This window comes from Sturnus vulgaris, chromosome 2 (genome assembly GCF_052056855.1).
Source record: "Sturnus vulgaris isolate bStuVul1 chromosome 2, bStuVul1.hap1, whole genome shotgun sequence".
In the NCBI taxonomy this organism is placed as follows: Eukaryota; Metazoa; Chordata; class Aves; order Passeriformes; family Sturnidae; genus Sturnus; species Sturnus vulgaris.
The window spans coordinates 22,874,062-22,890,953 of record NC_142244.1 but is presented as its reverse complement, the minus strand read 5'-3'; the positions used below and the strand labels follow the sequence as shown (position 1 = coordinate 22,890,953).

Here is a 16,892-nt window from a genome sequence, read left to right as displayed (position 1 = left end):
CTTGTGGTCGAATGGGATGAGGTTTTCTTGGACTTTGGTTGTTTGGGAATATTTTTAACCATCTTGCAGTGTTCTAGTGCTGTATCACTAGTAGTTCTGACAAATTACAGCAGCATTTCTAATGGGGGAAGATGACATGTCTGAGGAGGGTGTTTCTTATGGGGGTGTGGGGGTGTGGTCCTTTGGTAGCAGAGTTGTCCTGAAGCCTGGAACCAGATGGGTCTTTTCAGTGGGCAGCTGCAGGCATGTGGCTGGGGTAGCTACTGCCCTTCCTGCCTGGTTAATTAGTGATCTGAGCAGCTATTCTGCTTTCACTAATGTGGGATGGTAGTGATAGGGGTGTGGATGTTGGATAAAGGTTTGGTTTTGCCTAATTTCATATGCAATTCCTATGAATATGTTACACGAGCCCTTTTTGACATTTGCTCACTGAAGTGAACACAAACACCTTAAGTTTTCCACAATGGTCGTCCCAACTTCTGGAATAAGTCAGAATCTTTATTAATAGTTCGTGCTTGGACTCTGCACTCATATGAATGAGAATTAAAAGGTAGCAAAGTACCTAACCATTAGTAGGGTCTTATACAAATAAAAATTGGGATTTTTTTTTAATTTGTTGCTTGGTTTGGGGTTCTTGTTGTATTGATTTCTTTTTGTTTAAATTGTTATAGACTGTTCACCTAGGAACTGAATTGTTGGGGCAGTTCCAAACTTTGAGCCATGCAACAACATCCCCATTCCCCACCCAAAATGGTAGCAGTAGGAACCCGTCAATTGCTGGGAGCCAAAATGGCTCCGCTTTCCTGCAGTTCTTTTTGCAGGTGGAGCTTCCACTAGGGAGTATTTTAGGGCTTTTAACACAGCTTTTTAGATCCTTGATATAAACATACAGCAGCAAAAGAAAGAGCTGAGGGTGTGATTTCTGCTGGCACCTGCTCCTTGGGAACAACATGAAACAGCTAAATGGGTGCAGTAACCACCACAGCATACCGTAACCACGCTTTTCCTTCTAGCAGATGGCAAAGAGGCAGAATTGTGTTTTGCAAGTAGGAAGTCTTTATCAAGCCCCTTGCTCTAGGATAGTCCTGTTTTGTCACTTTACGTGGAGAAATTCTCCCTGGTAATCTGCTTCATGCAGCACAAAGCAAGTTTGATTCCTGCAGAAAGCCAGCTGCCACATTTTGTCACATCTGAGCGGCCCCAGCCTATCCTTTGCCCTGGCCACTGGCCCAGCAGCAACACAGAGCAAGTGGCAGCCCTGAAACTTTTGTGGCTTCAGTGTGCAGCCTCCTTTCTGGCTGCTGGAAGCTTTAACCTGTGCTGAGGATCAGCAGTTGTGTCTGTTGTGCTGTGTCTGGAGCACAGAGCCTGTGCAATATGGGGGAAGAGACTTTTTGGGATCCTGATGCGTACAAGCACAGGCATCTGTGCCACAGCATCTGGGGTAGGGAGAGGGGAAAACAAGTAACTAACAGACACCAGCACTGATGTGTAACAGCTCAGTGTTTCAAATGTTTGAAGAGTTTCAAGTCCTTTGTGCTGAGATTGTCTTGGAATGACAAAGATGCATTTTCTGTTTGAAATAGGTGCAGTACTTCTTCAAGATTCTGGACAGCTAACAGACTCCATCCTCACCCACTGCAACAAACACACACACAGAACTGTGTGTTCATTCATTTATTTGTCCAATGTTTCAACCTGACTGAAATACAAGATCAACAAGAGCACTGTACTCCTGGCTATTAGTACATGTTAGAACATAGAGTTTTGCACTTTAGACAACATTTAACACCATTCTATGGGGTACTGCATTGCTTTTATAAAGTTTAAAATAAAGATTTATTTTCAAACATGTGACTTTGGTTTATTTCATACATTACACTTTCTTGCAGAAAAAATAAAATTGTACAACTGCATAAATATAAAATTCTTCCACCATGAAAATGGCTAAAACATTCAATAAAAGACGTTAGCACCACAGTGTGTGATGCCTTCAGCAGGAAAAAGAAAAAAATTAAAAAAAAAAAATATACAAAGCAAAGAGTTATGCCTATCACTGAGGAGAGTGATAGTCTGACCCAGTCTCTCACACAACATACTGGAGGATAAGGGAAGAGGTGGAAAGAGACAGCATTCGCTACAAAGCACAGTACACAATCACCTATTCTCTTTAACTTCACTTAAGTTAGTTTCCCTGCCACCCCTCCAAATAAAATACCCTAACACCACAGAAAAGCCAGAAGCCTTATGGAGTGCTGTTAAATATCATCTCACAGGTGGGCCTTTCTTTAAAAAGGAACAAAAGAATGAGAAGTTTCATGCCAGTTCTAGTCCCATTGAGTATTTACACCTTGGACAGCAAAAGTCTTTGCTCACAAGAAGTAGAAAACAGATACAATACATGGCTTGAAAAATGACCAGAGTATGCACCTATAGTACTGTACACTAAATAAAATACACAAGGCAGCAATACTTAGGGGCCAGAAACACTGCTTACTACAAGTTAGTTATGGAATCATAATTTACAGTAAAAATGGGCATGTCCCAAGGCTCAATTTAATTTTCTTTTGTCATTTACAGTAGAATAAATATTTGTCGCTATTGCTACACTTTGTTTACATTCTAACCTAGTAAATGCAGAAAGCTAGTGTAAAGCATATAGATTACGTGTAGGTCCCATACGTATGACAGTTTGTTCAAGACTAGTAGGTTTTCTTTTTTGTTCTTTTTTTTTTAACCTTTTTAAATGGCTAGGAGGAGGAGGGGGGAGGAAGAGAGTTGTGCTTACAATCAGCTGCTTTTTATGTCAAATTTAATATCAAAGCGTCCCTGGAAGCGGTCCTTGTCACTGTAGACGATGTTCTGCCCGTAGGCCCTGCACTCCACGCGCACCTCCATGTCGTAGGTCAGGTTGGTGAACTGCACGGCCACCAGCGGCTGCAGGTACCGCGGCTGCAGCAGCTTCCCGTAGTAGGGGTAGTACTGCAGCCCGAAGCCAGGATAGCCGCCCAACCCGTAATATTCCACCGTGCCAATCTTGTCCGCGTCCTCCTCTCGCTGCAGGGGGGAAGAGGAGGCACAACCAATGACAACCACCCAAACTCCACCTTTGGCAGTTAATTTTCAGCGAGATTGTGACCTCCCATTTGGTCAGCGCTGGTCCCACTGTGACAGCACAAGAGTGGCCAGTGGCTCAAAGGACATGTCAGCCCTGCCTGGTCAGCAGACAAACAGCCCCTCCCAGTACACATCCGCCACGGAAAGGGCTTTGCTTAATTGAGTCTCAGCCACTGTACACGGTTAGAAACCACCAGAGCCTCCTGTGGTACAATTGCACAGGCTTTGGCTACAAAAACTTTGCTGTGTCTCAGCTGCTTTACACCTGCCAAGTAGGAAATATCTTCCCTGGAGGCCTTGTTTTTTTTGGCTCCAGCACAGCACTTGGGAGCCAAATGCCTACTTTTGAAGATACCTTTAACTATCTTGCCCTGCTTTTACCCCACACTGTGAGGGCAGCACTAACTCATCCCTCAGCTTTGAGAAACTTCTGTTCCTGAGTGGGAGATATCCCAAGTAAGAACCACCCCATTTGTCTATGGTAAGGCAGGCAGGGAAGTAGCTACACTTGGACAAAGGCTTAGTCATCCTCTGCAGCTTCCCAACTCTGCTCTATCGCATTTCAACTTACCTTGGCAACGCAGTGGACAGGGATGAGATTCGGGTTGTATTTTGCCATAACCTCAGGAGGGAGGCTTTCGTTGGCTGGAGCCTAGAAGAAATGCAGAACAAGGAGATGTTACACACTGGACACTCCTCTGCAGACTGGAGCACCTTTGCAGCAACAAAGATAAACAGTACTGAACACACACCATTAGCTGGAATCCCTTCTAAGCACAGTTCAGAGGCAACAGCTCTCAGCAATGCTTAAGACAGACAAATAGTGTAACAGAACTGGAAGCAGGGGAACTTGACCCAAGCAGAACTGCTGGCTGTTCTTACAGCTTCACCTGCTGTGGATATAAGCAAGTCAGGCTGGTTTAGTTCCATGGTGTCCCTGGGGAAAGCATTTAATGGCAGTGTCTATAGCTAGTGGGACTTGTTTATGCAAGCTCAGGCAGTGGCAGGATTGCACTGGTGCAGGATTTGCCACCTGCTTGCTAGGTGTGTGCAGTCAGGACTGGAAACGCACAGGAAAGAACAAAGATTGGCAGTCTCACCCTGACACTGCTGAACTTCAACACCACCAACAAGGAAGGACAAAAGCTCTGGGTATACCAGAGAAAGGTGTGAGTGCCAACTCTCACAGTCCAACCATTAACCCAGTTGGCCTTTGGTCTTTTAAGGTGCAGCAGTTTCAGATCTGCTTTACAAACGCTTTTCCCAAGGCAAGAACTGTGGGGTCTCTGCTGGAGTGTGGAACCACAAAAATAAATACTGCCTTGGATACATTGTTTCTAAATGAAACATGCAAAGTCAGTCCGTGACTAGACCCCTCTGTCTAACACAGTCTGGAGGTCTCCAGAGTTCCACAGTAAAAAAAGAGAGGAACACACCAAACCCTTCTCTTTCTCAGTCATCAAACATGCACATCTCATGTCACCCCACAGTGACCACAGTACATTCTGCTAAAATGTTTCCACTACACATCAGATAAAACAAGTTTGCTCATGTCTTTTAGCACAGGACAAGCTCCCTTTGAAGGAAAACATTCCTCAGGACTTGTTAGACAGCACCATTTCTCATCCTCAAGTACCCTGACAGATGGGAGTGAAGGTGGCATAGAACACCATTTGCACTGTTCTCCATCCAAAAGATGGAGTGGCAGGTTTTGCACACCACCTTATTCAACAGCACTTGTTTTGCCACTGAATTCTTAATAGAAATTTTTAGCATTTTCATGTGTTGGGGATGAAAACACAAGGAAAAGCCATGAATGTCCAGATTTACACCCTTTCGGCATTACTGCAAACTTGCCTTTGGGTGAAGGACAGAGCAACCAGTTGGCAGAGATATACTACAGCCTCTGGAAAATTACATTAAATTAACTAAAGACCTCTTCACCTTTCTTGCAGCTGTGCCTGACTTTCAAATGTAGTTTACTCTTTAGAGCCTACGTTTCACTCTGGTATTAATATTAGCTTTTATCATTGAATTAAGCAGTTTTAACAAGGCAGACAAGACTACACTGCCTGAGGAAAAGAATGGAGTGGATCAGGGCATGACAAAGTGTACTAATGTTACTACAGACAGGGTTGGTCTGGGATGGTCCCATGGAAGAATACAGGAATTTATCCTTTGAAGAAAACTCATCTTCATAGCAACTCCAATAGCAGGCTCAGAAGTTATCAGATAAATAACCAGGAGGTTGCACTGTGAGGTGCACTGCTACTTGTTACCAACTTGCAGTGCACAAATCTTCACTGCTTTTCAATTAAGTGTATTTTTAAAGCAAAATACTCAAAGTATCTCACATTTTATCCTCTGCAGAAAGGATTTAATACTCGTATCTTTCCAGAGACCAAAAAACAGGCACAGCAAATCTGCAGCCAGCCCCTCCTTCTGATCAGTAGCTTCTGCTAGAAAGGGAAGAGAGGTACTCACCTGAGGTTTGAAGCCAATAATTCTGTTGAGTTTGACAAGGATGCATGGTTTGCCATCCTTGTACCCATAGGTGGGATCATTTAATCCTGAACAGTTTTCCAGCCATTCACGTTTGAATTTGCAGACCTTCTTCTGGCCCTGGGCATCATTATATGGTCCTCTCTCTTTGTATTCAGTAGGTGTGTCTGTCATGGCAGGGGAAGGAAAAGACAACCATATGCAGTGGGATCTTCTGTGCATCACTTACACTTCCCTGGGCACTTGGGATTTCCCTGTCACCAGGGCAGTTAAAGGCACTCCAAAGACCCACGCCCAGGCACCCCCTACATGGGGCTGCTCTCAGACCAGCAAGTTTTATAGTTTTGTTTTATAACTGAGATTTTTTCCAGAGTCACCTGGCTCAGAGAATACCTTTTTCTGAACAGCTTTTACAAGCGGGTTCCCCTCAGATTTCATACAGATGTATTATGAGGAGAAAGCCTCATTCACATGATTACAAATAACCTATTAGAGGTTAACACCTCCAAGATGTTTGACTGCATGGCATGAAAAGGACCAACACTGGCTTTAGCAAAGTCATCAGTAAAACCCCTGTGGCTTTCAGGGAGAATGAGGTCAGTGCCATAAGCTTCAGACTCAGCTGCAGTGTTCTCCAACTGAAATGTGGGGGTTCCCAACCCTACAATAAGCTGCTAAGTATGGCCCAGTGTGGTCTGCTCAAACAAAATTAGTGAGCAGCCAGTTAACCAACATGCTTCTGGAACAGCTGAAGACCAAGACCACCACTGCTCAACCTCAGGTTCTGGTGGACCTGACAGAGACATCATTCAGAGCCCTCAGCTGTAGGAAACAATTGAGACTTACCTCCACAGTCCTGAAACACGATGTTTTCAGTTTGTTGCTCAGCACTGTAGTCCCTTAAGAAATTATCAAGGTTCCTCACATAGGGTTCATAAGTTTTGGGTTCAGAGGCAGTAAAGGAAATTTCTGTCTTTTGAACCTGGGGGACTTGAGTCAGTCCTAAGAAAAGCAAAATCAGAAGAAAACATTAAGTACACCTCAGAACTGCACAGCCTCCAGGCAATACTAAGAACATAACTCCTAATAATAATAATCTCTATTTTTTAGACTTAAGAACTTTAACAAAACAGCTTAAGCTCACTGGAGGAGAGGTTCTCCTCTTTCCAACAAGAGTCTTAAATATTTATCACAATGTTTGTGTCAGGTAAAAAGACAAAAATAACAAAATGGAGAAATGAGGTGACAAGTCAAGGCTTCCTTCAAGAAAAACAGCCAGCCACAGGTCCACTGTGCACTTCTGCCTCGTCCTCAAGGACAGAAGGGCAGCTGTGTGTGAGACCAACCACACAGAACATAAGTATCCCTAACAGGCTGCCTTCAGCATCTGCAAACACGGTGTTTAGGATACAGCACAGCTGTGAACTCCTGCAATAAAAGACAAGAGGTTTCCCAAGTCCAGTCACACTCTGCCAGCTGGAATCCACGTGGCCTTTTTGTGTCTCTCTTGTGGGGTGCGGGCCAGGAGACATTTTCTCCCTTAGTAAATTCAGCTGCCTGAGCACTCATTGCCTCCTCTCTTTTCACTACCTAATTGGATATTTCTGACTGTAAAACTCATCTTCTGAGCTCTCTTATCAGCAGTCCATCACCAAGGAGGTGAGTAGGAAATGCCACCACACAGAAGAGTTGTTTAAAAGACTCTCCAGATTCTGGGCTGTGCTAACCAGCTCACATTTAGACTATAATGATAGTAATGCATGGAGAAGAGACTATAAACAAGAAATGCCTACAGATAATGAAAAGCACTGACTCTTTTGCTCTTCGTTGCGGAACTTGGAAATAGTTGCTCCTATGAAATGTTAAGGTCACATTTTAATTGAAAGTATTGATGCATGGCTAACACTTTAATTTAAGTAATGGGAACCGAGTTCATGCTGCTTTTGTGTCAGCCACTGTAATTATTGAGGTCTTGACTTCAGTTCAGTTTGTCATCTTCATTTTAGCAAGATCAAGAAAAGGAGCAGGGGAGTAGCATTTGCTTTGACAGCTTTCAGAACAGGCCTGTTGCCAAGTAGCTCCTCTGGTGCAAAACTTAGGCAGCTTAACCGGCTGGCCCCAACCCACAAGAGCTTGTGACTCCAGCAATTTTTCCAAAGCCACTTGAGTGCTTCTGCGCAGTCCCTCCTCAAACCAACTCACCACTCCCCCCATCCCCCTGCCACTACCCACTAACTTGGAATTTGTAACTTAGGACAAAGATTAGCTTTGTTCCCCTAAACACAGTTCCTGGTCGCCAAAGGTTGCGAGAAGTTCACCAAGGAGTTTGGGTGTTTCAAGTCTTATTCCTGAAGCAGCTTGAACTGCTCAAAAATCCCTCTGGTACGAATAGACTGGGTTACGTTTACAAGTTTAGAAGCAATTTACTATTCCTCTAGCAGAATGACATCCTACCCTCCAAAGTCAGTGGCTTTCAACCCCTTTTTGAGCAATTACTCATTTTCTTGCTTCACAAACAGTTATATATAGAAAAAGTACACCAGTTTCCATTTTAGTAAGGGACTTAAATCCCATCCTGCCAAGCCCTTCTCACGTTACCACTCAGCTGGGAAGCACAGACTCAGCCACCTGAAGTGGCTGTCTGGAATTGCAGCAGAGGCAGACCAGGCCTTGGGTCCTCTCCTGGGTCTGCCTTTTCCAGAGTTCAAGTTACAAGTATGCCATTCAAATGTATAAATACCAAAAAAAAGAAAAAAAAAAAAAAATCAAGAAAACATGGCCAGGCTTGTTAAATTCCAGTCATGCAAGCAAAGCCAGTTTTGCTCCAGACCTCCTCATCTCTGTTTCTTGTTTTGCCCAAGGTAACACACAGGGCACCCAAACAGGCCTGGCAAAGGTGAAGTGAAGGTCATCAATAAACCCAGCGGTTTGTAAAAGCCACCCAGTAGAAGACCCCTGTTCTCTCTTTAAGAGAGCCTGGCCACTGATAGGTACAGTCCAAAGCCAACCCTCTGCCCATCAAACAAGTGACTTGGCTGGAGAACAGACTCTCATCCCAAAGCATCCCTGTCTTGCACTTCTCCACAGAACTGCCATGAAGTCCAGGCAGTACCACCAAGCAGCTGTTCCAGCAAAGGAACCACTGTTCCTGCCAGGTAGCCTGTGGCCAAAGCTGGGCTGTTTTCTGCCTAATTGGGAGCATTTCCCAAATAGGGAAATGGATGGTTGGATGGACCATGCTGGATCAGACTTGTTATTAAGAATGGTTGTATAAGGCCGTAGTAGCAACTCTTACTCCATCACACCATGCTCATTTCCAAGTACCATGTAAACTTCATTCATTTCCTTCTGTACATCCCATAGCCAAACTAAAAGCTGCACTGCTGTTAGCAGAGCAGCACTATCACTGAAACCTTAAGCAATCTCGTGTGGAAAACCAAGTATGTTGTACAATGGCAGAAGGTAACCTCTGCAGAGTACTAACCTTTCTGGAATATTCTCTCATCCCCACTTGGGAACTTAAGCAAGTAGGGACAAGAAAAACATTTAAGAGCTGAGCCCTTGCAGTACTACCTGACATGTATTGCTGGACACCCAAGGAAGTGTGTGGCTGGCATGAATAAAGATTTTAGGGGCTGTATGCACATGAAGAAGCCCTTCATGAGCAAGTCCTGCAGGGGAAAAGAAACAAACCCACAGGTGCTTTCATAGCCAGGAGTCTAACAACCCTCTCCCCATGCTCAGACTATAATCTGTATGACACAGCTCTGCATCTCAAGCTATTACGACAGAGATGGACCATGGTGTCACATGGTAATGCTGTTCTTTCCACATGAAAGAATCAAGTAACTCATTGCTAAAATACTGACAAATTAGAAAATTGTCGCAACAGGCACTTCAGAATGCCTTGTTAGGAAATAAGGCTCTCATCTTCACTTGGCTGACATTGTCCGTATAAATGATGAGCAATGCCTCAAGTTGGTAATGGACACCACCTTCTGTTGGCTGTGACTATACAAGGACATCAAACACCAACAAGACCTACGTAAAGTCCTTTGGGGTTTTTTTTTCCAGCTACAGTTCCAAAATGCCACTGCAGATTAAAGTCCCTGTTTATTCAAGTTCACTTAAAAAACAATTTTCCACATAGATTTTATCATTCTAAGTTGCAATAGCAAGACTTCAGGACAAGTGTCCTGAGGGTAAAGAGGAAGAAAAGTGGGAAGTCAGGCTTGTTATTAGGAACAGTTATAATGCCATAGTAACCACTCTTACTCCATCACACCATGCTCATTTCCAAGTACCATGTAATCTTTGTTCCAAATAGGTATGAACACTCCTGAGATGACACAAATGACAAATTGACTGATCACTTCACCCTCCTCCAGCTTACTACATGAAGATAGATTTTAGAAGCCACCTTATCAAACAATGTCCTTCCAAGCTTCCAGTCAACCTCATCCCCAAAGTGCAAAAAGCAGAGGCAAGTCTTCTGCAAATGCAGCAAAACCTACTTGGCTGTAACATCCTAGAAGCTGATAGTGAGATTTTCCCAAGCACAGGTGCTGTTGGGATGAGAGAAGCAAAGAAGTGCAACTTCACAGCACACACTCCTTTGAAGCCTCCCTGCCACCTTGCTGCTGGCTATCCAAGCTCAATAAGCCAAGTGGGGAACACACACCAAAGCAGCCTTTTCCATGACGCACTCACTGCCCAGCAGTGCCTGAAATCCCCTGGCTGGAGCAGGGATTCTTCCTTTCAGCAACCACTTACAAAGCTTTGCCTCAGGCTGTAGTGAGCTCTGCCCCTCGGCCAGCCCTGACAGAATGCAGTTCCACAGGATGCACACCACAAGATGGCAGGATACACAGCCCAATTTGTATTGGGGTGGGGAGGGGGAGAGTTAAGCATTATTTTTTAGGGATGCTTCTTAAGAGGCAATATCCTCATCCTTCACTATTAGCAGGGTAAGTCCTGTGTGTTCAAAGCAGAGTCTGAGAGCAGCACATGTGGAGCTGGGGCTGTTGTAATGGCAGGGCTGGACAGGCAGGTGAACTGCACTGTCCCTTCCCCCACCACAAGACAAAAAGAAAAAAATAAGTGTAATGGAAAGGTACAATACTCAGCTTGCCCTGAAGCCCTGTATAACATTTCTTGTTGTGTGCAGTGCAGAAACCATTTACCATATTAATGACACTTGGCTACAAAAATAGCACTTATGGCTTTCAATGTTATACCCATGTCAATAACTCAATACAACACCCTGCAGGTTCTGTTGCTGTTTTGAAATCTGCTGTATTTCAGAACAAGAATGATATTACAGCAGCCCCTACAGCATTTTCTCTTGCAAGTCCTGAAGGGAAGTCTAGTTTTCCCTTTCTCAAAACATTCTGGGCTGACAAAACAGTGACTTGCCCAAGAAGGACAGAGCACTGGAACATGAATAAAACCCGGTTTTCTTGCTCCCTAGAAAATCCAGGGCATTATCAAGGTGCCAGTATACTTACTTGGCTCGCAAATTTTCCCACAAGAACCAGGAATTAGAATTGGACAACATCCTATTTTATATGGTTCATTATCTGCAGGTGTCTCAGATCACAGAAAGTTCAAGTCTGATGCTCACCATACATATGTTCATTGACAGAACAGCAGCTGTACTTGCTGGGGAGAATCCTGCACAGCCAGGGATTACAGGGATTGCTGACCCCCCAAACAGAAATTCAGCCACTCACTCTTGTCAGTGTCTCTGAAAGCCTGCATTAAAGAGTTATTTTGGACTCATAGTTTCACAGCTGCTGTGCTACAGGACAAGGAATGTACTGGATACTAAGTGCCAGCCTCCACCATGCCCTACACCAGCTTGTCCACATCTGTAGGAAGAGCTGTCAAGTGATGCTCTGCAAAGAACCCTGTGCTATATACTAATTATTTCTTTGAAGTTTTATACATATACCATTGCAGCTTGGTTCAAAACCCTTGTTTACTGGCTCCCCACTTGACACATTCCAGGAGCTGGATTTTGTTCCCCTTGATTTCAGTGCACATCCTAAAAGCTCATTACAAAAGATCCTGACAACGTTTTCCTCCATTTTGATTTCTGCAGTATGCACTACAAGAGTGTCTTGAAATTAATTCCTGGTGCAGTATGCATTTAAGATATTAATAAAAATTCTCTGCAGGCTAAAATCTTTCACAGAAATGTTACCAGAGTTGCTTCAAAATTAGAATCATAAACTGCTGTTTCACAGAAAGGAAACAGTTTACCTAGAATAGGTAATTATGTGACATCTGGCTGAACATCAGGGCTATCTGGGTGAGACCTCAGATCCATGAGCACCTTCACTAATTATTTAATGAAGGGGAAAAAGACATTATTGAGGAACAACTACCCCAGCATTAGCCATGTTGGCTTTTCAGATGCAGCCAATGGCTCTGGGCAGTATCAGTGACAGTCTTTCCTGCAAATGTCAGGGTCCACTGCAGAGATTAAAAGAGCTGCTTTCAGTGCTTAAGACAGCATTTGCCCCAGCCATGGTGGTGGTACATGAAGAAGTGAACACACTAACACAGCAGTTCCAGCCTCTGTTCAGTGTTTAAAGCATGCTGGTAGAAAAGGAGTTATCTGGAAAAGATGATTTAGCTGAGCTATAACACCATTTGGTGACAGTGACATTCCCTGTGTTTAGGGCAGGGGTTCACATCATTACAGACAGTGGGGCTGCAAGACACAGTGCAGCACCAGGGCCAACTTGTGTAGCTGCAAGCCATTAGCCTCACAATTGTCACTTAAATACCACTGTTATTAAAAGCTTCTGAACTGTTTTACAGAGCAACTGGAGACGGATCGTTAGGATGCCCAGTGCCAGGCAGCCTCAAGGTCATTTGCAATGTGGGAAAGCAGCAGTTGCGCAGCTCCCCCAGCGCTCCAGCCGCGGGCTGCGGTGGAGTCGGATAGCGCAGCACAGCCGGGGCAGGCGGAGTGCGAACCTGCCGCAAGGGCCACCCGCTCCTTCTGCCCTACCCAAGGCCGGCTGGCCACAGGCACTGCTCAGGCATCACTCTGAGCATAGATTTCTTCTGTATGCGAGGACAAGTCACACATCGGCAACTACCAGACCCACCCTCCCTTCACCTCCCACACCAGTCAGTTGCAATTCCCGCTAGTGAGCACAAGGTACTTTAGTGTTGGATAAAGCAATTCCGTGAGCCCTCCCAGAAATGGCACTGTCCCCTTTCTTCTTGTGCACGCCACTTCCACAGATAGAACCAACAGTTTATTGTGATCCTTTCACTTACCCATGTGAACAGAGTGGTTCTGAAGGAAAAAACAACCCAGCTTCCTCATACAGCCCGTTCTCAAAAGTGAAGCCTTTTAGCCTCACCCCATCATTTCAGCTTCAGGGAAGGGAAAACCAAACTAGGTTCAAGTTCCTCTCAGAGAGGAGACATTTTTCATGTGATGCAACCTTTAAGTCTAGCAGGATTGTCTTCAAGCCCCTGTACTGTTAATGCAGAAGGCTGGGAACATACCCACCCCCTACAAATATGTGTTGCATCAACAACACGCTTATTTCATTCTCCTTCTTGAGGTGAGTAACCAACCCCACCTTCCCAGAACAGCTTTCACAAAGTCAAACACGGGCCTCCTGTTTAGTTACCTGGAGGTGCCACTCGATCCTGGTATTTGGGCTCAAATTCACTGACAGTGAGCAACATCACTTGGATGGTCCCGATGAATATACCTGCCAGGCAGCCATAGAAGATGACATAGAAGAGGAGGATCTTAACTGAAAGAGAAGACAAACACAGAGGAATCAAATCAAGCCCTCATGTTTCAGGACAATACTTCCCCTTTGCCTCTTGCAAGGAAGAGCACAGCACACAAAATTCAGATGTTGCAACAACATCTATTTAACAGTGAGATTATGCCCTGATGCAGACAGGAAATGTAAGCCACTCTAGTTGTTTGGTGGTGGAGAAACATGAGCCCCTGAAAACTTAGAAATCTTTGAATCAGGGTTTGGGCTTATAAAATATAAAGACTAAACCATGTTCCCCCACACCTTCCAGGATCCCTTGGCTAACCCAGCACTACCACCACAGGCCCTTGCACCACTGTCAGCGATCCAAGTGCCCCACAGCAAGTATAAGTGTGCTTGAAGGATACTCATTTCACACAGCTCTGGGGCTCAAAGCTGTTTCCAGGAGCAGTAGATGTTTCGTTCATATTTACAAGCCATTGCAAAGCCTGATGTCTTCTAGTAATTCAGGCCATCACTTCCAAAAAATGAAAACGGGAAAAGAGTTCAAGCCAAATTAACTTCAGTACTCCATCTCAAACGTAGGGAAGTACTCTTAAGGTGTCAAAATACTGCACATTTACCAGCTTTGTGTGCCTACAAAGACACTCTGGCAGTATTCATACCAATTAAAGAGTGAATTACATAACAATGAAAGATTGAATGTAGTTTCAGTCTAAAGGGAACGTCTAGAATAATATTGTGAGGGGAGTGGGAAGAATGGAGAAGAGTCTGGAGATGCAGCCCAGCTCGGGGTATTACCAGTTTACAAGGATTATCTGAACTGATTAACTGCAGGGTAACATGCTGTACTACACACCACCAGGCCACCCACAAGGATAGGCCAGCCCATGCCAAGCAACTGTACTGCTCGTTGGGCTACAGGGACACGCAGAGGCCAAAGACAACTTGAGAGCAAGCCTGCTTGATCTCAGCATGTCCTCACCTAATCGCTAACAAAACAGATGTAGTTTATTTGAAGGACTTAAAGTGATGAGCTACCAGGGAAGGGGAGTAAGTAGTGGGTGGAAATATTCCTCCTCACTCCCCAGCTCCATCCTAAAAAAAAGCACCATCCATCATTAGGGAAGCCTCACAATGAAAGCTGTTCTGGTTGTTCTAAGTCTATGAAAGACAGGCAAACAGGAGGGCCACCCAGAGAAACAGAGGCTGAGGGACACTGTCAGAAAGGCACTCCATCCTCTTTCTTCCTCGTGTGCACCGGAGGTAGCCAGGGCTGGAGGGCAGAGCTGGGTGCAGTAATATGGTGCTCCAGGAGTTAAAGCACTCTTTGGTATCCAGGCAGCGTAAAGCAAATGGCCGTGACGTCAGGGACGTGTGGAAATTTTTTCCAGAGCACGGTCATGGGAGGTGCTGTTGTAACAAACCAAACACTAATGCTGTTGTCTGCAGTGTAATGCCTTTGAGTTTTCTAACATCAAAAGGCAAACGCTGGGAGGTAGCTTATTTAATCAGGTTCCCAGCCAGGATGCTCTAAACGCCAAAGACACCTTAAAGGTCAAAACCACTCCAAGGTCTCAGAAAATACACAGTGGGTCTAGAAATCGAGCACCACAGGGTTGAAGGGAAAAGCTTCTTGCAATAGGTAGGCTTATAACAGAAGAATCTGATCATCAGCCTGCAGATCGACTCAGCAAATGGAAATCAGTTCTAGACGGACAGGTACGGGCACTCTGGGAGAAGGACCTGGTTCAGCCTCCGCGTTTGAAGCACTGCGCAGTTGCCTGGTGCCTCAGGAGCAGAAAATACCTCTCCATGCGCACGCACAACCCCATTCTGCTCACGTAAAGATACGGCAGAAGCCTGCTCTAGTCCGCCTGCCAGAGCTGCCGGCTCTGGATGTGGCAACTCCGGCCGATCCATTACAATAGGAGCTGAATTCAACATCTCAAGGGTGGCAACACCAGCTATGGTTGGCAGCAACTGGAAGGCTGTCTATTCGCGTAAAGAAATTAAAAGCCTCTTTAAGCTAAATGCTATGAATACAGCACTCCATGAATACATCATAAGCATTTATGAGGAATGCACATAAAGCCATTTCCTTCTTGCGGAGATATTTAAAGTCAATTGCTCTTTCTCAGCGGAGTAAAATTCGCTTAGTTTCATTTAGCCAAAGAAAACAGAAAAAATAGAAAAAGTCATTGTAAAGTCTAAGGCAGATGAGAGGTAGGAGGTCAAGGTCCCCCGACGGCGATGCTCCCGGGCCGGTCCAGCCACCGGGAAAGGAAGGAGACCCAAGGACGAGGCGCCCTCGACAAGGTCGGCCCGACCCCGCCTCATCCCCGGACCCACCTGGAGCCGCACTCGAGGGGCAGCGCTCGGCGGCCCCCGCGGACACCGAGGGGAGAGGTCAGGGGGACCCCGTCTCTGCCTCCCCCGCCCCGCGGGGACGCCCCGTCCCCAGCCCCCCCGCCCCAGCCGCAGCCCCGCCGCAGCCGGCGGAGGCGGAGCACCGGGGCCGTGCTGCAGCGCCCGCCGCATCGCCGCCCCCCGGCCCCGCACTCACACCAGCTGCCCCCGGTGCGGCCCAGCAGCTCCTTCTTCTCCGAGTTCCAGATGAATTTCTTCCAGTTGCCGTCACCGTCCTTGGCCTTCCCGCGGGCCATGGCGAGCGGCGGGGTGGAGGAGCGGCGTACGGAGATCTACAGCCCTCGGCGGGCGGAGCGGGCAGGACCCGGCCGGGCGGAGCGGCCCCGGAAGGTGCGGGTGGGTGCGCCCGCCCCGGCGGCGCCGGCCCGGCGGGGCAAAGCGGGGGAGGCGGCCGGGGGTGAGGCGGGAGCGGCCAGGGAAGCGCAGCTAAGCGCACGGGGCACAGAGCAGCCGCGCTCCCCGCGCAGCACCCCTTCATATACACCGCGGGCTCCGCCCTGCCCTCGCTGCCGCCAATGCGGGTCCGCGGAGCGTTCCGTGGGCGGAGCCCGGAGCGGGCGGGGCGCGGTGGGGGCGCGCCGGCGGCGGGAGCGTCAAGGAGGGAGGGGGCGGGGGGCTGCGGCACCGGCACCGGCACCGGATGGATGGATGGATGGATGGATGGATGGATGGATGGATGGATGGATGGATGGATGGATGGATGGATGGATGGATGGATGGATGGATGGATGGATGCGGGCCGCCTGCTGCTCACCGGAGCTCTGACCCGCCAGGCCGGGCAGGTGTGTGCGTGTGCCCGCCAGCGGGGCCGTGCGTCCCTTGCCCGGCCATAGCTGCGGGCGCGTGTGTGCGCGCGCCTGCACACCTGTGCGCGCGCCGGCCTGCACACGTGCCCGCCCGTTCCTGGTATTCCCACCCCGCCCGCTCCCTGCGGGTCCCTGCTCCCCGCAGCAGAGCTGACCGGCCGGGCGCTGCTGAGCACCTTCCCTCACCCTCCCCTGCTCCTGGCGCCCCGCGCATCCGCCCGCTCCGGCGGGCTCGCGTGTAACGCGGCCGCGGAACAATGAGCGCGAACAGCGCTCG

General features: G+C 47.1%; 2 protein-coding genes across 6 annotated transcripts in view; one reads left to right on the top strand and one right to left on the bottom strand.

Annotated features, from left to right (window-relative positions):
• Positions 1-1,852, top strand: part of NME7 (NME/NM23 family member 7) — an 88,559-nt gene extending 86,707 nt beyond the window's left edge. For all 5 annotated transcript variants that reach the window (XM_088158892.1, XM_014878600.2, XM_088158893.1 and 2 more), the window contains one exon: positions 1,587-1,852. In XM_088158892.1, the coding sequence (XP_088015018.1) occupies positions 1,587-1,619 (33 nt within the window). In that variant the 3' untranslated portion in view covers positions 1,620-1,852. The remainder of the gene's footprint in view (positions 1-1,586) is intronic.
• ATP1B1 (ATPase Na+/K+ transporting subunit beta 1) lies at positions 1,663-16,290 on the bottom strand. Its single transcript, XM_014878601.2, has 6 exons — positions 15,946-16,290; positions 13,278-13,406; positions 6,466-6,621; positions 5,602-5,786; positions 3,689-3,769; positions 1,663-3,057 (listed from the first exon to the last, which is right to left on the bottom strand). The coding sequence occupies exons 1-6, from the start codon at positions 16,043-16,045 to the stop codon at positions 2,791-2,793; spliced, it is 918 nt and encodes a 305-aa protein (XP_014734087.1). The 5' UTR covers positions 16,046-16,290; the 3' UTR covers positions 1,663-2,790.
• Between the last annotated feature and the right edge of the window lie 602 nt (positions 16,291-16,892).